Here is a 26783-nt window from a genome sequence, read left to right as displayed (position 1 = left end):
ACGAGAGATTCCTCTACCTGTGTCACAGGTTGTGAAGCACAGTGGAGTGCCAGAGCACAGCACCAAGGCAGAGTAGCACCCCCATGCCAGCCAGCTGCAGCGGATGTGCCTGCAGAATTCTACAAATCAGGAGGTTTTAATTTCAAACACGTATAGCATCAGTAATATAGTAAAAAATGAAATGCATCTAAAGGTTTGCCATCAAAATAGATTCTTTCCACTATATTACTTGAAATAATCAGTCAACAGCATGTACTTGTTAATGTAGAACACTAAGTGTTGTTTAGAGTTATGTGCATAGAAATACAGAAAACAGTGCTGCCATGATATTAAATACTTGGTACATTTTCTATCCCTCCTTTAAAAAGTTCTTTATTGTTTTGCATAACTTTTTTTCATTCACACACAAAAAAGTTTTACTTGCATTTACACTTAGACCTCTGAAAACACCCTTTTCAGAAATAACAGACTCCAATTTACATTTAGGAAAAGCTACATGAAGATACTCTTTAAACACAGCAAATCATTTGCGCTCCAGTTCAACATTCTCTCTAAGCCAAGAAAAAACTTGTGCATTTATTTCTTCCATGACATCATCTGTTGTTCGTCCTTTGACTGCCATCCCATGGTTTGCTTTATCAATCCAGTGGATCTTTTTAGGGGCTTTCATTTTGCTTGCCACACCTTCTAGCAGTTGCTACAGAGAAAATAAGAACGAAAAAGTTAGAGAATGAGCTGCTACAAACTGTGCAACTCACAGATGTCTCTCGCTTTGCCTGTGCAACACATAATGGGAAGCTCTTAAAATGGATCTGTGTGCACATTAAAAACACGCTGACGGAAAAGATGTGATGATACTGTGCTCCGTGATGGCATTTGCTCAAAGGTTAGCCCTCACCCCGACACAGAACAACAGAAAATTAGAACCTCAAAACCTGCAAAGGTCACAAGCCTGTGCAGGCTCCTTCTCCACACTGATGAAGGAATCCACTTTTATTGCCAGAGGATAGTGCTAGTAATAAAATCACAGAACTTCGCAAGTCAGATTTGGCTACAGTGGCAGAGTAGCAATGTATTAATAATTCCCTAGAGACTGGCTTTGACTACCTTCCACTTTCTCAGCAAACAGATCTAAGCACCAGCTCAAAAAGTCTCAACGATTGCCCCATTAAGAGGGCACTCCAAGGCTGTGCTGGTTGCCAGCCTTTGGTGGTAACTTTGGTGGTAACTCCTCATGAAACCATTATGACTCCTTAGAAACTGTCCAAGAATGGAAAATGCTAATTGCACACAGTCCCAAATTCAATCTAAACTGTACACGAAAAACAGATACTTATTTGCAAAAAAACAAGGCAGAAAACTGCCGTATTCTCATCTCTGCACACCTGTTCTTTATCTCTACAAAAATATCACTGCCACAGAAGTCTGACTTGTGGGTAGAGCTGCTTTGCTAGAAGAATTAGTCATGAAAATGTGCTGAATGTGAAACTGATAGCGCAGCACAGTATTTATATTTTGTAACTTGAAATGGTTAAAAGAGAATAGCAAATAACTCGTTCCTTCCATAGGCCACTTTTAATTTGTACAATCTTATCAAAAAAACCAAAACATCTAAATCAGCAGTATTTTAGTGGCCCGAAGATGAGTTTGCTAAAGTGGACGACCAAGCACAATCCAGAAGTTTTAAGCAGCAAAAGCAAGTACCCCCAGGCTTCCTTATGTCCAATGAAGTTTCCTACCCAAGGTTTCCTTCAGAAGATATATATATAAAATTTAGAGAAGGTTGTTAATCAAAGTCACAGCTGTGTATATCAGTCCAGGTGTCACTCAGTCTTGGAATTCCGATTCCCCCATACTGCCCCTTCATAGCAGGATTTACAGGGGTACTCACTTTTTCACACATCTCATCTGCTGATCCTGAGACAAACAGCACCGGACACCTGATAAATAATAAATCTTCATCCCGGAGCTTGGACTGAAGTTTTGGTCGATGCAGTGGGTAAGATAAACATACTAGACCTTGAATAAAGTCGTCATCATCCTCCAGACTAAGCTGGTGTATCACAGAGGCAGCAGCTCGTGAGCCCATGGAACGGCCTTTCTCCCATGTTAAAATAAAGGAAAAAAGTGTATCTGCTGTCACTTCATCTACATTCTGTTTGACGAAATAACTCCTAAAAACAATCCAACTGAGTGTATTTCAGTGTAGCAGTAGTACAAAATGCCAGGGATACATTTATTCACTTACTCTGTGAAAAATATTAATCCTAATTTCAACATTTTCTGCTAAAATATTTGTCTGGTTATATTATGATTTCACATCCCCACTAAAAAAAAAAAATATATATGTATATATATGTGTGTGTGTGTGTGTGTATATACATACATATAGATACAAATATATATTTGTGTGTGTATATATATTTTATATATATGTATATACATATATATATTTTATATATATAAAAAAATATATTTATGTATATACATATAAAAATGACAATGGATCCTTTGCAATACTGGAAGGAAAAGCCCATCCTGGGAGCAGGGGAAGAGAGGGACAGGTCCGATGCTCCAGACACTTGAAATTCCAGACAGCAATGCTATTATCTTGTACCTTTTTTTCATGCAACCTAAATCTGCTCAAAGTAAAACCAAAATTTTACGCTCCTTACTCCCCAAACGAATCCAGCAAGTGTTTATGCACACTTCAAACTTCAGCCTAAAAGTAGAAGGGGAAAATGAAAAAACAAATACAGCGTGAACTTGCAGCATTGAGGTCAGTCAGTAATAGCAAGGGGATATCAAAATACCTCCTCAAAGAGGCATATGAGCTGACAATGCTCTGTAATTGAGTGTTGGAAGTGGCTGATTCCAGTGGGATTAACTTGCATCAGCACAGATTTCGTTTCGCTTAGTCAGAGAACATTCAGGGTTTCCCATATCAAGTTATTCCTCATCACAGCCATCTACTTCCCTTATTCACATAATATAACCGATTTTCTATCCGTCACTAGGTTTTATTTACCAAAATCTGCTTGGGGAAAATGGTTTTCCATTTACCAGTAACCAAAATTTTTCAAGACGTGCAGTTAAAAAGTACACATGGATCACCACAGAATTTGCACCCTGTCGCTTACAAGTGACAAGGATTTTTTTTCCCAGAGTACCTGGAAAACATGGTCTATTGCTCTGCCCTTCCTCCTTCTGGAGCAAGATCTGTGGCATCATGAGGACTAGGTCTAGACAGCCATGTTCCCAAGAGAATCCAGTGAAAGCGCCAGGCTGGATGTCTCCATTTGCGACATGAGAAGCGGTGGCTGCCCCAGCCAGCTGCAAGAAAGCTGAGCTGCAAAACCACCACCAGCACAGGGCTGGTTGCCTTCAGACACCCCAATGCAGATCTGTAAGGCGGCCTGGCACCTACGCTCCCATGGCAGTCTGCAGGCTTCTAATCAATTAACTAAGGCCATAAAGCATCCAACTGCTGAATTGCTTTCCCTAGGCAACACTGACGAGGGGGATTTTATTCAGCTTGTTCCCATGTTAGACAGCAAGCTTTTAGTGCCCACCTCAACCTGGAACCTGTCGTGCACATCTGTTCATCAACTTCTTACCAAAGTGGGACAGACTTCAAAAATGGTATACTGGTATAATTAGAGGCAGTATAAAGAGAAAATTATAGATACTGAAACAATACCTGCAAGGAAGACACCCGAAAGTTTATAATCATCAGAAAGCTTTAAGTATTCCTAAAGAAATAAGATAAACATTAATATTACAAGTCAGAATTAAGTCAGCTGAGAGACTGGGCACTTTTTTGTTGGTAGCTACTAAATACAAAATGGGAAGCTCTTTCAGCACTGCAGATTTAACAAAGAACAGATACATACAAGGTGCTCTCTTGTTTTTTTGACAGAAGTGAGTTCATAACATTTTCCAACAACAACATAATAAACATAAGCAATTTCAAATTAGATTTCAGCAAGTCTAAAATATCAGATGCCCTATCAAGTTACCAAAACATAAATTATTACTGTCTATCAACTTATAGTAAGAGACTGCATGCACACTCTTAGCACAGCAAAAGGCAAAATAAGTCAGCAAAAATGCGCTTCCCTGAGGTCCCATATTTCCAATGAAAAGTTTAAGACACAAATAGTTATGTGTAACAGAAAAGATAAAATTCAGCAACAGATTTTTCAGTTTTTAGAAGATAACTAATCAGATGGTATCTTCACAGAGGTCTTTGAATTACCTTTACACAGCAGCATATTAATATAAGCCCACTAACAACATTGTGCTGCTTCAAAAAACAAAGGAGAACAGATCCACATTAAAGCTAGCAAAGTCTAACTTCAAATTAATGTACATATAATCACAATGACATAATACACATTAATTCCTTCAGAACTGGACTTGAGTCCCCTATGAAATTTCTGATGCTTAACGCGAAGAGCTCAAGCTACCTTCCCATGCCCCAGTAAAAGTAGCTATATAATCAGGAGAAAATTTCCACTCCGTCCTACACGCTCTAGAACAGGAAGATATTCTAAGCTGATTCTATTATAACAAAAGGTTGTTCATTTTAACAGAACCTAGGTACATGAGAATATCTTAAATACTGTTGCAGCAGCAGGAAGAGATCAATACCTGCATATAACAGTTTAAACTGATTTTGAAATCAACGACTATTTAGGTTCTAGGGCTCTCATACGCTACTCCCAATCTCTTTTGCTTCAACTCATCCTGTGACCCAGAGTCCCCTTCTCTTTCCCCCAAGTCTTTTTGTCCCAGCTGCCAACTCCCAGAGACCCAGCACAATTCCCAGGTCAGCGTCTTTCCTCTCAAAACCATTCCCAAAGCTGTATCCCTTCATCTCCCTCCTTTCACCAACCCTCCCAGAACACCTACCTCTCGTTTCCAGTCTAAATACTTTCATTTTTTCAAGCTGTAAGTTTTCCCACAAAACACCCTTTCTTCACATCCTTTTCTCAAGCTTGCTTGAGAACTACTCAATTCACATACTTGCTGCAGCTGTTCCAGCTACTGCCCATATAAAAATTGCTCCTGTTGTTTCTGTTCAGAAAGTGCTCCATTTAGCTAACTATCACTTCTATATTCTCACTGTTGCTTGACTAATCTCTGGCCGTAATTTAAGAAACCCAGAAGATGACACACATGGATCTAAGCTTTGGCAGAATTTGGTCACTTCTTACCACAACCGTTTTGAAGGCCTTAGTCCTATAAGCAATGTTGAGGCCTTTACAAGTAAACCGCAGGCAGAGAACTCCACGGGATGCAAGATAGGCTGCCAAAGACACTAAGTGAGGGAAATTCATATCTCCTCCAGCTCCATGGGTAAGAATAACTCCGCATGTTGGTTTCTTCTCTGGGACAGAAAAGACAGCATCAAGATACTTGTTTCCAAAAGGTATTGTCACTTTAACCTAGAAATGAAACAAAACCCAATGTATTAAAAATAATAATACTACCACTAAAAATAAAAACACACAAAAAACCCCAACACCACCAAAAAGAAAGCGTGTTCTCGCCCCCCTATTATGAAGAAGTAAAATCAGACAATTAAGAAAGAAACCAAAATTGCAAGTCCACTTTTAATCCTCTAAGAGTATTAACAAGTAACTCTACCTCTGGCTCAAAGGTTTTCCATGCAATAATGGGCAAGTCACCTTATCACTCCATTCCTTATTTTCTCCATCAGAAAGTGAAGCAACCCTAGCTTCAAAGGATGCTTCACGGCATAAACTGACATACCTTCTCTATATAGATATATCTAGCTGTTTGAGAAAGCTAACTGCCATAATTGACATGAATATTAAGTAAGAAAAAATTACTGTTCTATATGGAAATACAGGATAATTTAGGCTGGAAAAGACCTTTAAGATCGAGTCCAACCGTAAACCCAACACTGCCAAGTCCACTGAACTATGTCCCTAAGTACCACATCTACACATCTTTCAAATACTTCCAGGGATGGTGGCTCAATCACTTCCCAGGTAAGCATACAGCATATTGCAGGGAAAGACAAGAATCTGACTAAAACGTCTCCCCCTGCTCCACAAAATGACTGTGTCATTAGAACTAAGAAGGATGTGAAAAGGGAATAAAACCCAAACATGTAGAAGTATGTGAGAACTCTTGAATCCCACAGCTACTCCAGGCCTGACCCTCTTGAGATATCAAGTACTTGGCAAAGACGACATCCCGGTAAGACAGAAGTTATTCTGCATTCTTATCAGAACATTCAAAGTTTGTATTCCTAGGCTATAGGCACCCTGGGACTACAAGATTACAGAGCCATAAATTATTATCATGCAGCCCCTGGAAATCCAGTCTCTTCTATCACTTTAACTGTCACATGAGGGACTAAAGTACCCAGCTGGAGACAGACAACATCCCACAATCAGCTACTGTGCCACCTGGGACCTTTTCATTGAAGGTATGAACAACAGATGAGTAACTGGACCCATCTAATCACTTGGATTAATTTATATATACATGCCTACACTAAGATCATGAAACAAAGAAATAAACTTAACGTCAGAGTTAATTATTCTATTAAGCAGGCATTCTTTATTGACAGCACTGGGGAACACTGGGAATTATTCTCCGTAAGTGCTCCAGTGTCTTGCATTGCTTATATTCACACAATTACTCCATATTCATTACAATTTTTGGAATTTTTTAACATACATCTATACTAATAAATGATGAAGTTAGTTATAATTAACTAGTTTCTTAATTACATCTATTAATTATTAGTTAAATATAAGCTAAGCACTTTGCTTCTAAACAATGTATGACTTAATCTTCTGTCTCCCTCTTATCATGCAGAAGGTTCTAAAACTTGAAAAATATCCCCTTGTTTGCCGGTGCTCAGAAAGCATTTATCACAGTATCACAGTATGTTTGGGACTGGAAGGGACCTCAAAAGATCATCTAGTCCAATCCCCCTGCTGGAGCAGGAACGCCTATCATGTCAACTGGTTAATGACGGGTACATGTTTTGTAACTCAATCACAATATACATTAATTTAGCAGCTTCTCTTCAATCAAGATGAAAATACTACACTCCCTCAACTTTACACCCCTCCTAGGAAGGCAGCAGCGGCTGCACATCCAGCCCTGGCTACAGGGGCTCCTAACGGGATGGAAGCTGGTGCAGGACCTTACACATTCGAAAGCAAAACAGGCACACGAACCCCCACGGGAGGCTGATCCGCCTGCAGCCGCAACTGCTGGGTCAGGCCAAGCCCCGCGGCCCCTCCAGCGCAGCCCGGGGCGGCCGGGCCCACCAGGCCGCAGAACCCTCTCCCGGCTCGGGGCTTCACGGACCCCTCGGCAGGCTCCGGCCAAGGAGAGCAGCCCGCCTCCCGTCCTGACAGACATCCTGAACCGCCAGCCTCCTCCACAGGCGGCTGGTTTCAGCCCTCCCCAGGCTGGCTCGGCGCCGCGAGTAGCGTTAAGAGCAGCAGCCATACCTCTGCCGGCCCGCTCATCCCGCTCCTGGCAGCGCCCCCGTCACGTCCCGCGGATGACAGCCCTCCTGTCCAATAGCACCCCGTCGCTTTCCCGGACCGTGCTTGATTGGCCATAGGTGTGCAAGAGGCCCCGCCCCGAAGGGTGAAGAGCCGGCCTGCGCCTGTGAGGAGAGGCAATGGCGGAGGGGGTGCTGTGCGGGACGGACAGCCTGCGGGCAGGGGGAAGCGGGGTCCGTCACAAGCCGCGGCGCGGGCAGGTGTTGGCTGCAGGCGGGGTCTGCGCTGAAGGGAATTTTGAACGGGGATCGGGTTGAAGCACGTTGTGGGAGGCGACCGTGGAATGGGCCTGGGGCGGTCCCGCAGCGCCTGGGGACCGTCCGGCTGCGGGTCGGTGCTGCGGGGGAGCGACAGCGCCGGAGTCACCGGGGTATGGGGTTAAGTGCACATCGCGTGGGCCTCAAGGGTTAGGAACTGTGCTTTTATAAGCCTGTTGGTCTGTCAGGAAGAAACATGTCTTAATGTCACAGTGACTAGAGAGGGAATTTAAAAAGTTATGATTATTTAGTTGCTGGATTAATCGCATCTGAGTTACACGGTTTGGAGAGTTCGCGCCACTCCGCATAAATACTTTTTACCAGCAAGCGGAAAATAAACAGCTAGTGATAATACAGAAGAAATAAAGACAGTTACTTTACACTTGCTCTGAAAATCGGGTTCTTGCTGACTTCAAGGAACACGGATGTGATGCCTAGTATGAGTTTGGTCTCTGGAGTGACATCAGGCGATTTTCTGGCAGCTGTTGGCACGTGAGCTGCATTCACAGACTGAAGAGACAGACTACATGTCTGATTTTTTAGGTACTAACATAGAGTTGTCCCCTGGGCTGTGCTTTACTGTATAATAATAAAAATAGAGTGTTCAATAAAAGCAGCCTTTAACTGACGGAAGAGAGCACCAATATTTTACAACAATGCTTTGTGGTATTTATGTATTGAATATTTCACAGATATGTAAAAAAACCCAACATTTCTAAAATCATCTATGGCAAAGTGTTTAGCCAGAGATCATGTTTTCTTCCATTATCAGTGTATGAAACATATACGTTAGGAAACCCTATTATTTAGCTGACTGAAGATGCCGTCACCGAGTGGAGCTTTGTTTTTCGCATATTTATCTGCTGGAAATTAAGTGTGCTTTGGCCTGTGCTCTGAGTGTCTCGCCTTTGCTCTGCTGGGTGTTGTCAAACGCTGGGATCCAAATATTGCAGCGCCCTGAGAAGTGAAACCAGCAGGGCAGCTTGGATTTACCCACTGCTGTCAAGCTCTGCTGGCTTCACAGGCAATTTCCCAGCCCAGGCATTGTTATCGTAAAACGTGTTAAGGAAAGAAGCGAAGAAGTTCAGCTGTAATCAAGCTGAAAGGGAGGTTTATTTGTCTCGATGTTTACCTTGCCTAAAAAATGTCAAGCTAAAGCAAGATGCAGAAGTGTAAAACTGAGTGAAAGCCACCAGCACAGCCTGCATGTGTTGTACGCCTTTCACTGGGAGCTGAGCTGCAGATGGTGTTGAGGCAGCTGCTCCTTGAGCCAGAGCTCACATTCAGGGAGCCCAGAAGACCAGGGCAAAGAAATTGCTGCAGAGTGATGCCAGATTAACTTATCTTGGGTGCAGATCACACCATTCCAATTAATACCTAACACCAACAAGAGCTTTATAAAGGAGATACTTGGCAAAAAGGAACTGAGAAGGTCTGTTATCCTGAAGCAGTTGGCAGCCTCAGCCTCAAACTCAATTCAGAACAAAGGAATGCAAGGCAGAAGAGAGTTAAGGAAAACTTCATATTAGTTTTCTTACTTTTTCCTTCTTCGTTCCTTTCTTTATGGATGCTTATATGCTCTGGTATAGTTTCTATTTTTGGTGGCAGTTTGCTTCTTTCTTGGTCTAATTTTTGCATTTTCTCTTTGTTTGTTTGTTTATTTATTTTTGCTCCCTCTTCAGTTCACCTGCATTTGGTTATTCACCTGCTGTTTCCAGAGAAGTCCTTTGGAATGTGCATCCTGTTAAATCTATCCACATGTAACCCCCTGCCACTAGAAAACTATTTTCTTATGCTTTCTGCATACAGCAAGCTGCCACCAGCGTACTTTCTGTTTTCTCTGTTTGTTTTCTTAGCCCAGATCTCCTTTCAGTACTTAAAACTCTTCTCTGCATAAGCACAGCATTCGAGGTAGGCAAGCTAAGAACCGGTGTAGTCCTAAGCAATGCACATGTGAGTTTGTGGAGGAAGGAGAGACTCTGTCGTTCTTTAATGCTCTGGTCCATGGGAACACGGTCAGACCAGTCTATTTTTGCCATGCTTTTTCTGCAATAGTTTTCCTTCTGGAAAACAACAGTCCTTTACAGTGGCCCAAGTATTGCTAATATGCCAAAGACCAGGAACTTTAGATATAAATACATGTATTAGATTCCAAGTCATGGGTGTATTTTTTGTTATGGGGTTCAGGAGGACTTTTAAGTAGATTCTGGTTGATTTTCAAGTGTTCTGAATAGCTTTGGAAACCCAGACGTATTTGCTGCCAGGAGTCACTGAAAATCATAATGCTTTCCTTTACATGCTTAAATATAAATTAAGAGTCTAAGTTTCCACTTCTGAAAATCCAGATTATGAGTATTTTCTGAACTCCTGAAGTAATGTTATAAACATATAAGAAAATATGGTTTTGTCATCATTTTATAACTTCAACCTTACATCACTTCTGGAAATAGAAGTTTATTCTGAAAACACTATAGAGTGCATAATAATCTAAATTTAACATCAAATATGAAAATTATGACAGGTATGTGATCTGACGTGTCTCAATGAGAACATATGTTGTGTGTTATAATAACCTGTGCACTGCTGTAAGCATGTCTGACAGGTTTGATGTACCACAGACAGCTAGGTTTGAAGAAACGCTGGCTGTTTATCAAAGAATGACGTTATCCCCAATCTAAACTTGGGACCTGTTAACTTTCAGCAGCACATCAGACAATCCCTGTTCTTTTTCTTGGATTATAAATAAAGCTTTTTGTATTAGAGACTTAGATTTATACGCAATAGGAACAACAGATGGGACTTGGTGGACAGTAGGATGACCATGAGCCAGCTCTGTGCCCTTATGGTCAATAAGGCCAATGGCATCCTGGGGTGTATTAGAAGGGGGGTGGTTAGTATGTCGAGAGAGGTTCTTCTCCCCCTCTACTCTGCCCTGGTGAGACCCCATCTGGAATATTGTGTCCAGTTCTGGGCCCCTCAGTTCAAGAAGGACAGGGAACTGCTGGAGAGGGTCCAGCGCAGAGCAACAAAGATGATTAAGGGAGTGGAGCATCTCCTTTATAAGATATGAGGGAGGGTTTGACCTTGATGAGACAGGCCTGTGCCCTTGAGAAGCGGAATGAGCAAGCAACAGCAAGAAACAGGATGTGGTTCCAGAGCTGCAGCACTGTGTGGACAAAGGACTTTAAGCAACACAGTGATAGAAGAATACGCATGATTACAAGGCTTTACCCTGTCAGCATAGTGCTGATAGCGCATGGACAGCAGAAAGGGCTATAAAGCATAGAAGATTGTGTAAATAAAGGTCTTTGGTCTGTGCCCTGCCAGAGTCTGTCTGTTCATCCTCCACACTCCCTTACGAGGAAAGGCTGAGGAAGCTGGGTCTCTTTAGCTTGGAAGAGACTGAGGGGTGACCTCGTTAATGCTTATAGGTAAAGGGTGAGTGTCACGAGGATGGAGCCAGGCTCTTCTCAGTGACAACCAATGATAGGACAAGGGGCAATGGGTACAAACTGGAACACAGGAGGTTCCACTTAAGTATGAGAGGAAACTTCTTCACAGAACAGTGGAACAGGCTGCCCAAGGAGGTTGTGGAGTTTCCCTTTCTGGAGACATTCAAAACTCACCTGGACACATTCCTGTGTGACCTCATCTAGGTGTTCCTGTTCAGTCAGGGGGATTGGACTAGATGATCTTTCAAGGTCTCTTTCAATCCCTAACATTCTGTGATTCTGTGACCTTTCCCACAAATCATGTGTCAGAATAGATTTGTTATACTATATAAAAATAATTACAAAAGTATAAAAAAATATGAGGGGTTTTACTGTATTTCAGTGCAAAATAACTAAAGGCTGAAGGGCATGTGGGGATCAGAAACAGACCATGTTTCTCTTTTCTCAAACTTCTTAATAAAAGACCGTCACAATGGGGTTCGTTGGTTTCTTTGTTTTGGGCTGGAGATATACATACTTGTTTAAAAAGTTCAGTTCTCTCTCCAAATTAGAAACTTGGCTTTTGACCAAGACCCTACATTTTTTCTTTTCCTGAGGATTCCCGTGGATACGCAGCAACACGTGCACATGCTGTGTGCCCAACATTCTGCAGAGACAGATGTCGACCACCAGCAAGTTCAGAAACTGTCTTGGCTGTAACTTCCCTTGGGAGCATAAGCTAGTCAGAAGGTGAATTACTCCAGCCAAACTGAAACCATTCCTATTAGTGGTAATTCTGTAATTCAGGCTGACAAAATGTATTTATTAGGTGATTTATTCACTTGGCATTAATAACAATATAATTTTTTTATTATTCTGTTTTTTCCTGTGATCTCAGCTTTCTCATTGTATCCATCCATCATTAATTACCCTATTCATATTCACACTGTAATACAACAGTAACACACTTACTGTAATGCATATTTGTTAGATATTGATTTTTATGAAACTATGACATGTACAGAGAACTGGTGTCCTTTGCAGCATTGTATTGGTCACAAAATCTGGGAGCATGGATGACATCATCTAACAAATGTGCAGTGCATAAAAACTTTCCCTTTCGAACTGCACAAGACTCTTTGGGAACATTCCTGGCTTTGAAATCGTGCTAAATGGAAGGTCCTTACTTTAATTAAGGAAGGTGCCATCACAACTTGTGCTTCTGGATGGCAACTTTCAGATGCTATACATTTCTCAGGGTCTTTGTTAGGGATTTTGTATTCCCTCATTGTTCTCAATTAATGCAAACACTTTTGTTTTCCAGTGGCAGCTGTTACAATTTGTGCATGTGCTGGGACCGCACTGGGGACTGCTGGCAGGAGGTCGCTCCAGCTATTCTCTCCTCTTGGCCGATGGTGAACTGGCCTGGCCAGGAGCCAGTGGAACAACCCTTTCTGCTCCCGCTGCTGCAAAGGAAGAATTAACAGTTTTGGCTTGTTCATACAATCTTTGAATGCTGAACTCAGTTCCATGTGTGTTTTCACTTCGAAGTTTCACTGTGTTTCTGTCAGTTGTTTCTTCAGAAGATTAGCACGGTTAGGGACGGTAAAGAATGTTATTGCCACTGCTACATTACCTTTATTGTGAACATTGTGTTAAGATCTGAGGCTCTTTAACATTTAATTCTCAGTCCAAAAAACTGATACCCTCTGCATTCATGTCATCTGTCGTCCAAGTGAGTTACTTATCTGGAGTTTATTGCTATTTATAATTATAAACACCATGTTACAGCTCCTAAATACAGGAACTCAGTACATTTTGCATCTTGTTGCAAGCTCCTAGGCCATTGCCACTTCCATTAACAGACTGATTTATTCAAAGGTGCAGAAAATGACGTTGCACCTCTCTTTAACTCACACGGATCCACACAAATTAGAAAATGAAGCTCTTTGTTTGTACAGAAGCTGTCAGAGCACAAGCAACTGCAGAGTAACCCTGAGACTCTGCAAATGTCTGTCATACCTTCCTCAGTTATTCCTCCAGGTCATTTCTTTCATTTATGCAGACATTTGCCTTGTAACCCACTCTCCAAAGCATTTCAGCAATCCCTCTCAGTCTCACATTACCTGTATATTTAAGAAGTACATTATCTACTCAGTAATCCAAGATATTTCTAAACATAGTGAGTTCCAGAAAGGAGCACATGGAACCCTCTTTGATTTATTCTTCTGTTCCGATAGGATATCACTTGCATCACTGAGAAGGGTGTTTTGGCTTTGCATGTCTGCTGTTGGAAGTTTAATTTATATTAGGATTCTCTAGTTTGACAGAAAGAAGCAGCAGCAAAGTTTACTAAAGTCAACATCTACTGTTGTTCACAAAATCTGCTGCACTGGTGTAGGAGGAAAAATAATTTGGTCCGATGCAACTTAGCAAATCCATTCTTGACACTGTTCAAGAGAGTCTATTTACTTTAGTAGTGCCTAGGAACTGAAGTTGAACTGAAAGGTCTAATTATTGGCTTCTCCTCATTTTCCTCTTTTAACTTACACATTGTCATGCATTGGCATATGTAACAGAATAGTTTAATAGACTATTTCAGTTGGAGGGGATGTACATTGATCATCTAGTTCAACTGCCTGACCACTTCAAGGCTGACTAGAAGTTAAAACACATCATTAAGGGCATTGTTCAGATGCCTCTTACACACAGACAGGCTTGGGGCATCAACCACTTCTCTAGGAAGCCTGTTCCAGTGTCTGACCACCGTCTTCGTAAAGAAATGCTTCCTGATGTCCAGACTAAACCTCCACTGGTGCAGCTTTGAACCGTTCCCACACATCCTGTCACTGGATACCAGGGAAAAGAGCTCAGCTCATCCCTCTCCACTTCCCCTCCTCAGGAAGCTGTAGAGAGCCATGAGGTTATCCCCTCAGCCTCCTGTTTTCCAAACTAGACAAGCCCAAAGTCCGCAGCTACTCCTTATAGGACATAACTTTCACCAGCCCTATGCCATCCTCTGGGTACATTTATGGACCTTCACATCCTTATTAAATGATGGGGCCCAGAACTGCACACAGTACTTGAGATGAGGCCTCACCAACACTGAATACAGTGGGATAATAATCTCTTTTGACCAGCTGGTGATGCTGTGTTTGATCCACCCCAGGGTGGGGTTTGCTTTCTTGGCTGCCAGGCTGATTTTGAGCTGCTGCTGACCAGCATCCCAGATCCCTTTCTGCAGGGCTGCTCTCCAGCCACTCCTCTCCCAGTCCTTACTTGTGCCCAGGGTTACTCCATCCTAGGTGCAGAATCCGGCATTTGGACTTGTTAAATCTCATCCTATTAATCATAGCCCAGTGCTCTAATCTATCTAGATCCCCCTGCAAGGCCCCCTGTCCCTCTAGAGAGTCCAGCACCTCCTAGTTTGGTATCATCAGCAGACTTGCTCGTGGTGCATTCAACTGCTACATCCAAACCATTGATAAATACATTGAACAGAACTGGTCTTAAGATTGAGCCTTGAGGAACTCTGCTGGTGACTGGTTGCCAGCCAGATGTAGCCCCATTCACTACAAGCCATTGAGCTCTGCCCTTCAGCCAGTTCTTCACCGAGTGCACTGGCTTCCTTTCATCGATGAGGCAGGTGACCTTATTACAGAAGGATATCAAATTAGTTAAACAGGACTTTCCCTTTGTGAAGCCATGTTGACTGTCCCTGATGTTACACCGTTCTTTAAATGTCTTTCAGTAGTATCCATCATAGTTATTGCCATATTTTTTCCAGGAACTGAGGTTAGACTAAGAGGCCTGTAGTTCCCCGGTCTTTCCTCATGCCCTTTTTGTAGACTGGAATAACATTCACTAGCTTCCAGTCAGCAGGGACCTCCCCAGACTCCCAAGACCTTTGGTAGATAATTAAGAGGCAGTAACATTCACATTGTACATGAGTCTCATTTAAAATCCAGATTTTAAATAAAGTTGAACATCATAACAGTTCTCTGATATGCCATTAAATATGTCCTGACCTATTTATTCTCTGAGCTTCTTGCTATGTGAAGTTAGTGATGTCAGGTGTCTTGACCTCCACTTGAATTTATGGGTTGCCCGTCACAGAATCTGCCTGCTTTTTACAGGAACTCATTTAGTGCCAATTGGAAAATCTTCCACAAGACACTGCAGGGGCAACAGATTAACTGGTGTCCATGTGACAGCTTTTAGCCCCAGACGTGCTTGGCACTTATTTTCCTCGGCACTCATAAATCAATAGATTATATGACACAAATAAGTTTAGAAGAAAGATGAAGCGCAGGACTTCATCTTACGGTGGGTACTTCAAAGATCCTGTAGAATTACAGGATTTATTTATGTGGGACTGGTCATCCCAGTTTTAACCTTTGAACTTAGGGACATGCAGCGTTGCCTTGGTCACTTGGTTACTTCAACAAGCAAAACCAAGTCGTTTACTTTGGAGATTGCATCTAAGATCACAGGTCTCTCACGTGTCTGTTTTGCAATTAACCCCATTAGCTGAAAAACAACCAAAAATTAAAAAAAGCTCATTACACTTTGGCCTTCTGGGAAAACACTAAGGATAGTAACATTACACTCAGAAGTTGGAGGAGTTGTTTCCATGGGGAATTCGTCGCTCTTTGCCAATGGCAGCAAATCAGGCTGAGGATGTCTGAGCGGTGACATCAGGCACACCACCCCTGGAGTCAAGAGGCAACTTGGTGATGGAGGCAGAAGGTGGCAGCTTGGCAAACTGCATCACTCCTGTGCCAGCGTGCGCCGGTGCACACGGAGAGGTTTTGGCCTTGCGCGCTGCAGCGTGCTGGACGGGGCAGAGCTAATGAAAGGGGTGGTGAAAAGGGGACCTAGAGAAAGATCATCTGCGAGAGAGAATTTATGGTGCTATTTGTTTTGTGGTTTAATTGGAAGGACTGAAAGCAGCAGTTTTTTAGGCTCCAAAGGGATATTTACTCTCTCTGGTTTTGTTTTTGTTTTTGTTTTGTTTTGTTTTTCATTTTCCAGAGAGAATTTCTGCTGGGCTTCTAGCCATTCAGTTTAGAATTTTGACCCTTAAGAAAATGAATCACTTCCAGATTAAGGGAGATCTGTCAGCCCTCAGTTTGGATCGGGAACAGATTTATCCCAGTGTTGCACTGTGGCCAAATCAGTTTTAGGTGGCCAACTGTGTTTATTGACTTGTCGTTCTCTCGGATGCTTGGTTCATTTTGAGCTCTTGGCCCTGTCTAAATGCTGGGCTGAGGTTATAGGCCCTCATGTGCTCTGTACCCAATCTAAACTAGGTCTGAGTTTGTATCAGCAAAGAAGGAGGTCAGTTCAGTTGGTGGGTGAGATCGGTCAGTTGATCTGTCAGATAAGAATTGGAAGAAAATAATGGATTTGCATAAATTTTGCATTAATACATCAATCTACTAAAATTTCTAAAATCTTTCTTTCAATATATATTGGTGTGATCCCACTGAACGTGACACAGCAGAAATATATCTCAGTTGATGCTTCGACATCACTGCAGTTAAGTCTCTTGTAAGTAGTAGGGCATCTTCCTAAAACCATAGAAATTACAGAATTAGAAGCCAGGTATGTCATCTTGTCCTGTCCCTGCCAGTACAATGTTATATGACATTTGCTGTGGTGGCTGCTGAGAACTTTTAAGACTCTGTTATGGCAGCAGTCGTTGTGTTTGCAGTGACAAAGCCCCAAATGGGGAGGAAGAGGCTCCATCAGTACAAACATGGCAGGTAATCTGTTTACTCCCTTCAGCCCTTTCACTCTCAATAAGCTTATACCTCTGTTAAAGAATATTAGCATCAGATATTTGTCCTCTCACCCTCTGCCTAGCGGAAGTGTGCAATCAACCATGTATCTTCTTTTGAAACTAATTGCGTGTTTTCTATTTGCACACACAGTTCAGGTCAGTGCATGTTTATTTTAATGTTCATATGACAAAGTATTTAAATGCAAAGTCCCAGTCGCAGGGCTTGCCTGTATAACACTAAATACCATCTCATAATGTTTAATACTGAACTGTACTTACAGTTTCATACTATGTTTATTCAGCTACTCCCCAGAACGTTTCTCCTTTCTTTTGGCAGGGCAGGCACATTTTCTGCAGACTGGCACAGTTTGTGGGCACCCCAGGCTGCTTGGCCTGAGCAGATTGCTCTGACTTGAGAACAAGAAGGGCTCTCAGGTGGGTACAGATGAATCCATCGAGAAGAACTTGGAGGATGTTACATGCCATTTGGGGGCTTTCTCTTTCTTGGACGGAGTTCCGTCCGTCTCTATGTCCTCTGACTTTGTCCCATGGAGGATTGTAGATAAGAGTTTGTTTTCTACAACTCTACCATTCTTCAACCCTTGCAAGCCCACCTCCACATTTTAGGGTAGCAGAGTTGTCAGAGGTGCCACATTGTCAGCCCTCACCTACTTCCTTAGGAAACTGATGGGCTGAAGTTGTTGGTTACCAAGGTGGTGAAACTGGATAGCTGACAGTCAAGCAGTCAGCAGCCGAGTGTCTCTTCTGACAGACATCTCTCCTGGATACATGCAGAACTCTGTGAGTCTGAGCAGTGAATTGCAAACCCTTCTGAGGTCTCACCACCAGACACTGGCTAAACACCCAGAGAACATGGAAAACCTGGAGATGGAGACTTCCCAGTTTCATGAAGTACTCCTTTAAGTTCCTGTGCTTATGAGTTCTTGTCCTGTTTTTTCTCCTCCAGTAGTTACATCCCTTTCTTTACCTTTCTAAGCACACTCTCCTCAACTTTCTTTCTCTTTTCCTTCTTTCCTTCCTTCCTTCCTTCCTTCCTTCCTTCCTTCCTTCCTTCCTTCCTTCCTTCCTTCCTTCCTTCCTTCCTTCCTTCCTTCCTTCCTTCCTTCCTTCCTTCCTTCCTTCCTTCCTTCCTTCCCTCCCTCCCTCCCTCCCTCCCTCCTTCCCTCCTTCCTTCCCTCCTTCCTTCCCTCTCTTTCTTCTTCTCTTTCTCTCTTCCTTTCCCTTAAATCTTCCAGTGGCAGTCGGGTTTTTTTGTGATCAGCTTGAGGAAGGCTTAGTCAGACATTACTATTGCTGACAACAGTTTCTCGTACAGAATGCAAGCAGCCTGGCCTCTGCTGCACCTGCATATGCTACAGGATATTGGTTCAGCAGCAGGAGCACTGAAGCCACCAAAGTGGTAGCTATGCTGGTAATGCTAGTACATATTGCAAGTTAGGTGTTCATCTGTATGGATGACCTTTTGCTGGCTTTTTGTGCTGAAGTGCATGGTCTTCCTGGAGCCTACTGAGTTCCTGTCTTAGCAGAACTGCAGGAGCATAGAAAGCATAGGCTTCCTCCTGCTGTGTCTTAGAGATGGTGAGAAACTGCTGAGAAAAGCAAGGGGAGCAAATGACAGAAAATAAAAAATACTAAAGAAAAGTTTCCTTTTCCCAGTCCGAAAACAGCTGTAAAAATAAGGCCACATTTTTGGAAGATACATGTATGTTTGTTACACCATTTACATGACAGCAGGCAAGTCTTGGCTAATCTGCAGGCAATTGATAAAACGATTTTCCAAATCACAAGGACTGGTCAGAGCATCTTGAGCTTCAAGGGACCACAGGGATCACTAGTAACTCTTTCTGTCCAGTGCACTGTGCGTACACATGGAGATTTGCAATCTGTATGCATTGGTAGGCTATGTTCACAGTTTTGAAGCTTTCCATTCTTCATTTCCAGTGCTAATATGGTGCTTATTGCAGACAAAAAAAATATAGCAGAAAAATACTCCATCTCTTCTCATGTTTATATCATCCAGTCTTTGGCCAGAAACTTAATGGGGTGCATTTTCAAATACCAGCACATGGGAATACCCACAAAAATATGCAGATATGCTTATGCACATGGAAAACCACACCTTTTGGGTTTTTTTACCTATACTAAAGTTGCTTTCAAGTTCACGAATATTAGGCTTGCAGGACATCCTCTGGAAGGTCTAGCACAAACTCAGCATTTAAACCTTTTTAAAGCCCTATTTTGAGAGCTTAAATAGCGTTAAATATTGCAGGATCCTCGTACCATATCTCTGCAAGGGGAGTAGGTATAGTTCATTCACTGTGAAGTAATGCATGTGTTAATAGTGACTGGGAAGCCATGCCTGGAAAACCTGTGGTCTTGCTGATTTCGTTGCCCTCTCTGGCATCCTGTGAAAAATCTCACATGACAGCTTCGAGGGTGGCTGGATCCCTTGCTGGTCAGCTGCTGCCTTCAGAAAATTCTTCCCCAGATATTCCACAGACAGCAGAAACATGCATCAAAACACATCAAAACACGCATCAGATGCAGGAGAGCAGTGGTGCTGTGAACACAGCCTGAGGTGTGCTTGTAGTGCCATCCTTTCAAATAAGCCCCTCAAAAACGCTTCTAGGTCAGTAGCATCAAATCAGTAAAACCTTGCAGCATGGAGCTCAGCTTAGAATAATTTTGGTTGGAAGAGACCCTCAGGATCATCAAGTCCAACCATATCCTAACTCTGTCACTAAACCATGTCCCAGAGAACCTTTTCTAAACACCTTTTAAACACCTCCAGGGATGGTGACTCCACCACTTCCCGGGGCAGTCTGTTCCAATGCCTGACAACCCTTTCCATGAAGAATTTTTTCTTAATATCCAATCTGAACATCCACTGGTGCAACTTGAGGCCATTTCCTCTTGTCCTGTCACTTGCTACTCAGGAAAAAAGACCAACACCCTCCATGCTACAAACTCCTTTCAGGTAGCTGTAGACAGCAATAACGTCTCCCCTCAGCCTCCTTTTCTCCAGGCTAAACAGCCCCAGTTCCCTTGGCTGCTCCTCATCAGACTTGTGCTCCAGGCTCCTCACCAGCTTCATAACCCTCCTCTGAACTCTCTCCAGCACCTCAATGTCCTTCTTATGATGAGAGACCCAAAACTGAACACAGTATTCAAAGTGGAGCCTCACCAGCGCCAAGTACAGTGGCATAATCACTTCAACAACTACATCTTGAGCTGTTTCATTCAGTTGTGGGACAGGGTTTAAAGCCTAGATGGAACCCCATGCTGCTGTGGGTAGCTGGCCACCAGTTCTTAGGGTAATGAGCTTGAAGGTGTATCTACAGGGCAGAAACATGTGTGGAGTATCTCCCTGACATCCTGATCCTTTGGCATCAATCAGTCAGCAATATATGAATAAATAAGTCTTTGTGCAAGGGACACCAAATCTACAAAAGGCATCTAACATGCAGCTTAGGCAAAATGTATAGAATCATAGAACATTTTGGGTTTGAAGGAACCTTCAAAGCTCATCTAGTCCAATCCCCCTGCAATGAGCAGGGACATCTTCAACTAGATCAGGTTGCTCAGAGCCCTGTACAGCCTGGCTGTGAGTGTTTCTGGGGATGGGGCATCAACCATCTATCTGGGCAACCTGTGCCAGTGTTTCACCAACCTCATTGTAGAAAATTTCTTCCTCATGTCTAGCCTGAATCTCCCCTCCTTTAGTTTGAAACCATTACTCCTTGTCCTATTGTAATAGGCCCTGCTAAAAAGTCTGTCTGCATCTTTCTTAGAGGCCCCTTTTAAGCACTGTAAGGCCACAATTAAGGTCTCCCTGGAGAGACCGCTGATGACATAGAGGTGAGGGCAGCACATCCTCACGTGTGCTGCAGGGCTTACAAGTGACCTCAGAAAATGTCAGTGTCTGGGCAGGGCTGTGGGAGTCAGCAGCAGCGTCCTCCTCGCCTTCAGCATTCAGATGCTGCAAGATCAGTGTCCCCTGGGGAACATAATTTTTTAGATATGCTCCTCAGGCCATACTTGATCTACATAGCATTAGTAGGCAGTTCTGTGACCAAGGGGTAGGCAGGTCAGAGTGTTTGCTCTGCTGATACAATATCATGTTTGAGGCTGTGTTTGAAACAGGAGTGGTCTGGCTGGAGCACAAAGCTCTTCTCATGGCCCACTTCCTGCAATGTCTGTCTCTGGAGGAGCCTCTCATCCTACTGTCACCACTTCCCAAACAGTAATGTTGAGGCTTTCTGGCCTAGCAGAGTGGTGGACTTTGAAATGACACCAGGAACGATCAATAAATTGCCAGGTGCCTGCAGGAATGGGAAGGAAGGCAGTGCCAGGAACGATTGTGAAGAAGGTTGTCAAATGCATGAGGTGACCTCCATCACAGCTGTGCTTGGGTATCTTGGGTATTCCCCCAGGCTGTGGAGAGGTACCTGCAAAAGCCCGATTGGATCATGTCCCACAGATCCCGTTCCCTGGATGGACTCTTCTTTTCTAGGCAAGTGAGCACCACCATCTTGTCCTCAGCACCCCAAAGCACTGTTGCTGGTTGGTCCGGGAGAGGTGACAATCCTCTTGGTGGCAGGAGACAGCCTCAGCATGCCACTGGGTCAGGCTGTGGGAGAAGAGGTGATGGCTGGTTTTCTCTTTGTTTAAGTCACTGGAATGGGAGGTCACTCTGCCTGCACCTCCTGGGGACTGGGCAGCAAGTTCATGGAGGGGCTGTGAGCAGGGCTGGACTTCCTGCTGCCAGAGAAAGTCTTCAAAGGTTCATATTCTTTCCATTTTCTTCTGACTTCTGGAAGTTACAAGGATGTGGTTCAGCCCCTGCTGTGAGACAAGATGTCCACATCCCATGGGAAGGTGGACATACGAGGTTACACTCCCTTTAACTTTTCTGCTTCCCCATCATTGTCTTCCTGGTCCTCTTCCTGCTCTCTCCTGTGTTCCTTCAATGAGTCGCTTTATGATGCTCCTGTAGAAAGTCTTGCTGCATCCAAGGAACTGAATAGGCAAAAAGATGGATAAAATTCTTCCTAATTTTGCCCATATCGGGTGATTTTCCTGCCCACACTGTTTTCTGCATCAGCACGCTGTGGGGTGAGAGGAGTGGTCAGAGCAGTCGGAACAGCCTGGCCCCAGGGGTGGCACTTTACCATCTCATTGTTGTAGCTGCAAAGGGACAGCTCAGGCTCTGTCACCCCTGGGGTGTGCGTCTCAAGACAAAGCATCTCCCAGTTCCTCCTGGGGTGAAGGAAGGAACCCCAGCTCACTGGGGCAGAGACATCCCAAATCTGTGTGAGAGAGGGCAGAGAGCAGCTACGTCTGTGGGTACACACGGGTGATTTTCTTTCATTGCTGCTTATTATGGAAAGTTGGGAAGTGGACTGTCCCCAGGGTATTTTTGACCATGAAGGCCTTCTCACTCACTAGTAACCTAATCCCCGCAGAGCCGGGGGTTCCTCAATACTGGTCTACAGAGGGTGATGTCTGGTGCCATTCTCTGCATCAGCCTTTATAACTCACATAACAGCTCACCACAGACCCTGGAAACTGCAAGCATAAAAACCCCATGCCAATGGACATGTCAAATTAACAGAATAAAAATGGAGAAAAGTAATTATGTTTCTGAAACTTTGTGAGGTCTCGGATGTTGATCAAGATAACTTCAGTTTTGATAATGCTAGACAGTTTAATTCTCATATACTAGCAAAATCTTTTTGTACATAATATCCCTTGTACTTTGGAAGAATATCTACACATTAAAAGAACCCCTTGTTTTCAATTTAATGGAAGCACATCTCACAGTAATTTTATTTATTTCACACTTGGAAAAAAACCCCTCTCTTCAAGGAGATAAATCTTGTAGGACACCAGCAAGGCAGCATCAGTTTTTCCCTTGGTGGCAGAGCTCATTTTTTCCTGTAATCGGATGTTAACACCTCTGGCACTATGACAGATATCAGAGGCGACGCTCTGGCACCATCCCGGCAGAGCGGCAGGTGAGGCAACGGCGGGGCTGGAGCGTGTGCTTCTGACTGCAGGTTTCAGTTTCCCAGGGAAGGACCATGCCAGGGTATTTCCTCTTTCCTTGGAAATGTCGGGAGCAAAATCAGGGGAGTGCCGGCCTGACGGTGCTTGGCCATGTCAGGTGTCCGGCTTTGTTGTATTTCCCAGTGCTGCAGGGATACAGCTGCAGGTAAAGATCCAGATGTGTTCAGGGGTGCTTGAAGTGAAACGTGTTCACCTGGGTTCAAAAAGCTCACTGTGCTTTTTTAGATAGGTGCATGTCAAAGGCTTTGTGAGGGATTTTTTAAAAGAAGTGTGTGTATGCATGTATGTGTGGAGTCCATGTACACACGTATGGATATACATATTTCAATCTAAACTTAATTTATCTTAGGTGTACGTATAGTCAGGAGTGTTGAATGAGGTATCAGGGCTGTTCCAGTAGGGTGATACCTCTGAAGTGCACTGAGGTAAGGGAACACGTTATTCACAAAACTTTCAGGATCCTCCTATACAGTAAAATCAAAGGATTTTTTGAAAAGTTGCTGAGTGAAGTTGGGAAACTGCAGAATACAAGAGTAATTACTTGTGAAGAATTGCACCTTCTGATAGAAATAAACACCCCCAGGCTCTTTTAAAATAAGAATTAATTTTAAATATGAAGACCCCTAAATGCACCTGCAGCTTATTAAACAGCTGCTTTCCAGGCCATATTTAACTAAAGAAGGGATTACTTAAAACTACATCACATCCATATCAGACCCAAAGGAGTTTGCTGCTGGGGACGAACGTCAAACACAAGCTCTTAAGCACATCCATAACTTGAGCACGCTGTGCATTATTTGATGCTTAGAGCTATACATGCCCAAGTGACGAGCCAGATCTGTGTCACCATGGACTTTATTGAATTAGAATTTGGGGTCCTTTCTTAGTGAAATAAAATTGTTGAATTAGGAAACCTGGTTTGTATAGTGAACTTTATTCTAACAAACAAGATTGTGTTTCCATTCCAGCACAAATGTGTCCCATTGCTCTAGGTGGCTATGAATCAGAGAAGCTACAGTGTGTGTATATTAAAGTCTATAATTCAAATGATTAACCACCTCCCCATTCTCCTTCCTTGTGCCTGAAGGAGGAGCTGAAATCCCCATCCAGACAGGGCATCTGCAACTGGAATGGACGAAAGGACAGCTGGCCATGGAAACCTCACTATGCTGAATGCTTTACAGGCAAACTGACGTGGTCCCTTCTCTTGAAAACTCAAGACTGCTTGAATCAATAAGAGAAAGTAACTGACAATAGAAAGGTGAAAATAAATAATGCAATTGCTTAGGTATGAGTTCAGCAGGCTTGGAAGGGCCAGAGTCTCTGGTCTGCTGAGGCCATGTTACACTGTAGTGTAGATGCAATAAGTAGTGCACTTGTGCACTTCTTAGGTGTGTTTAAATTACATTTGACTGGTTCTTAGTCATAGCTTTCCATCAGGAACCAATAATCCTGGTTCCTGCGTTCTCAAGCCACCTGACTGAGATGCCCAGGGGAGGTGGTGTGACTACTTCTCCCCATGGTCCAGCAGCCCAGCAGAAAAGGCAGCTTGAGTTAGTCACTGTCCTCTTGAACTAGAACTACCATAATATCCACAACAACTAATTAGGCACCTGGTCAGAGGTCTAAATGCAGGTCTTTAAAGCAGGCCAAGATTAGAAAAGCTCCTATTTCTGTGAATGGAGTCTTTGCTCATGTAAAACTGCCAGTGACTTTTCTAGCCAAGAAGTAAGGAGAATGTCCTGGAAACACAGTAGAGTAAGAAGGAGGATGAGGAAAAAATTAGTGAGGTGACCTCTCAACATCTCTATAGCTTTCCATGTACAATGCAAGTGTGCTGGATCCAGGTACTCCCAATTCTGGCTGGAGAATTATCATCATTGAATCATTGAATGTCCTCAGTTGGAAGGGTCCCACAAGGATCATCGAGTCCAACTCCTTATATAAGTAACTACATCACATATGTCTGTAGCTGCACAACCTTTTTCCAACCCATAATTATACAGGATGTCCTTCTTCCAAGGATAAAGCAGGATGTCACTTATTCCGATACCAAAAAATAGTATTTGAAAAGACAGAGAAGGGGTGGCTGCAGCTCTCCTGTGGAAAACAAGCCCTCAGAACACAGGCTTCATTCCTGGTGAGTACCCCATTAAATTCATTTAAATGAGTCAGCCACAGGACTCTTGGCAGGATGGGAGCCTCCATGCCAGCATGAGATGGTGCTTGGAAGTGAGAATGTGATTCCTTTTCTTTCTCCTTCACCACAAAATGTCCTGCTTCCAGTGATGGTGACCTGACAGCTGGCTGCACCAAGGGCAGCTACTTCTTGATACGCTGACAGGTGAGCAGGTGGGTGCTACAGTGCCAAGCTCCCCATGAGCCCTGGCTTGCTGGTGGTCCACCTCCTGGAGAGTTCCTGGGAACCAGCTTGAGTGCCCATGCAGGCTGTCCCCTTCCACCCCATGGAGAGCTGAGTAGGTCAGATCTAGGATCCAGTGATTGATGTTGTGATGCTTGACTCAGGAGGGGCTCAGGACTCATTGGAAACTCAGCCTGAGCTAATTAGGCCTTGAAGACTGCAGGTCAGAAATTACTGAACTCCTCCAGAGTAATAACTGGAGCAGGTTCTCCCTGCAGGCACTGGGCACTCTTTATGTCATCCCCACATCCTCAGCCAAGTCAGCTCCAGCAGCACGGGCAGAGCCTGCAGGATCACAGCCTTGTCCTTCATGTCACCAACGGGGACACAAAGCGAGGCAGCCCCTGGCCTTTGCTTCTCTTCTGTCTCACCTTTGAGCAATGCTGTGGAGCCCAGATTATATCAAAAGGACCTTTCTGGAGACACAGGACATCAGTCATTTAAGTTTTTTTGATAAATTGGTAAGAATTGGTACTTACGATGGAAAAAAAATGAATATCACGTTCGTATTCAGAGATCAGAGCAATGGAACAAGCACAGCTCTCTTATTAAACATCAGACCAGCGGTATAATTAGTGTATCCATTATATACATATATATAATTATTTCCCTCTTAACAGTTAGTTTCTGATTTTTCCTCCTCTGGATGAGGCGGGTTGTTGCTATCACGCTATCTTTATGATTTCTAACTTGGCTTCTGCAATGAAATAAAAAACCAGTCCTCACTTGACAAACATGTGGTCATGCTTCTTAAATGAAACGGTGTGATCTTCAGAGTACCAAGGCTGTAATTCAAGTTGCTGATCACAAACCGCCCAAGTCATTTTTCTTTCAGGATATTGCCTTGCACTGAACCTTAAGATTGACTTACACTTTGTTGGACCATCTCAGGTATCTGTTACTGTTAGGAAGAGTGATTAGCAAACACTGGCATAGCATTCTCCTATATAATAGGTCACAACCGCTCACTGGTGAATTTAAAGAAAAAGATAAGTATTACATAGGACAAGCTTAGCTGTATGCACGTTTTTCCTCTTCTTTTTTTTTTATTACATAGTAGTAGCAAATACGAACTTTGATGTTTTTCGAGCTGTAATTCGAAACCAACAAATCAAAGATCCTTATTCAAGGAGCTTCTAGGCATTGAAGCAAGTCCTCTATTCAGAGCAGCATAGCCAGATGTTAAGTTAGAAGTGCAGAAGTAAAACTTTAAAACACTGTAAGCTAAGTAGTACA

At 43.3% G+C, this 26783-nt stretch overlaps 1 protein-coding gene and 1 long non-coding RNA gene across 5 annotated transcripts; one reads left to right on the top strand and one right to left on the bottom strand.

Moving 5' to 3' along the window:
• Positions 1-356: 356 nt before the first annotated feature.
• TEX30 (testis expressed 30) lies at positions 357-7647 on the bottom strand. 2 transcript variants are annotated; one of them, XM_005509981.3, is made up of 5 exons: positions 7506-7647; positions 5220-5450; positions 3701-3752; positions 1892-2097; positions 357-697 (listed from the first exon to the last, which is right to left on the bottom strand). In XM_005509981.3, the coding sequence occupies exons 1-5, from the start codon at positions 7617-7619 to the stop codon at positions 524-526; spliced, it is 777 nt and encodes a 258-aa protein (XP_005510038.3). In that variant the 5' UTR covers positions 7620-7647; the 3' UTR covers positions 357-523. The 2 variants fall into 2 exon arrangements, with proteins under 2 accessions (XP_005510038.3, XP_021153486.1); XM_021297811.2 differs by lacking the exon at positions 7506-7647 and adding an exon at positions 7227-7394.
• On the top strand, positions 7531-15255 carry LOC110364305 (uncharacterized). 3 transcript variants are annotated; one of them, XR_010471560.1, is made up of 3 exons: positions 7531-7668; positions 11868-12000; positions 12575-15255. It is a non-coding gene; the product is annotated as an uncharacterized LOC110364305 (long non-coding RNA). The 3 variants fall into 3 exon arrangements; XR_002422986.2 differs by having other exon boundaries at positions 7647-7932; XR_002422985.2 differs by lacking the exon at positions 7531-7668 and adding an exon at positions 7678-8362.
• Positions 15256-26783: the final 11528 nt, after the last annotated feature.

Source organism: Columba livia, chromosome 1 (genome assembly GCF_036013475.1).
Source record: "Columba livia isolate bColLiv1 breed racing homer chromosome 1, bColLiv1.pat.W.v2, whole genome shotgun sequence".
Taxonomy (NCBI): Eukaryota; Metazoa; Chordata; class Aves; order Columbiformes; family Columbidae; genus Columba; species Columba livia.
This window is presented reverse-complemented; position numbering and strand designations above follow the sequence as displayed.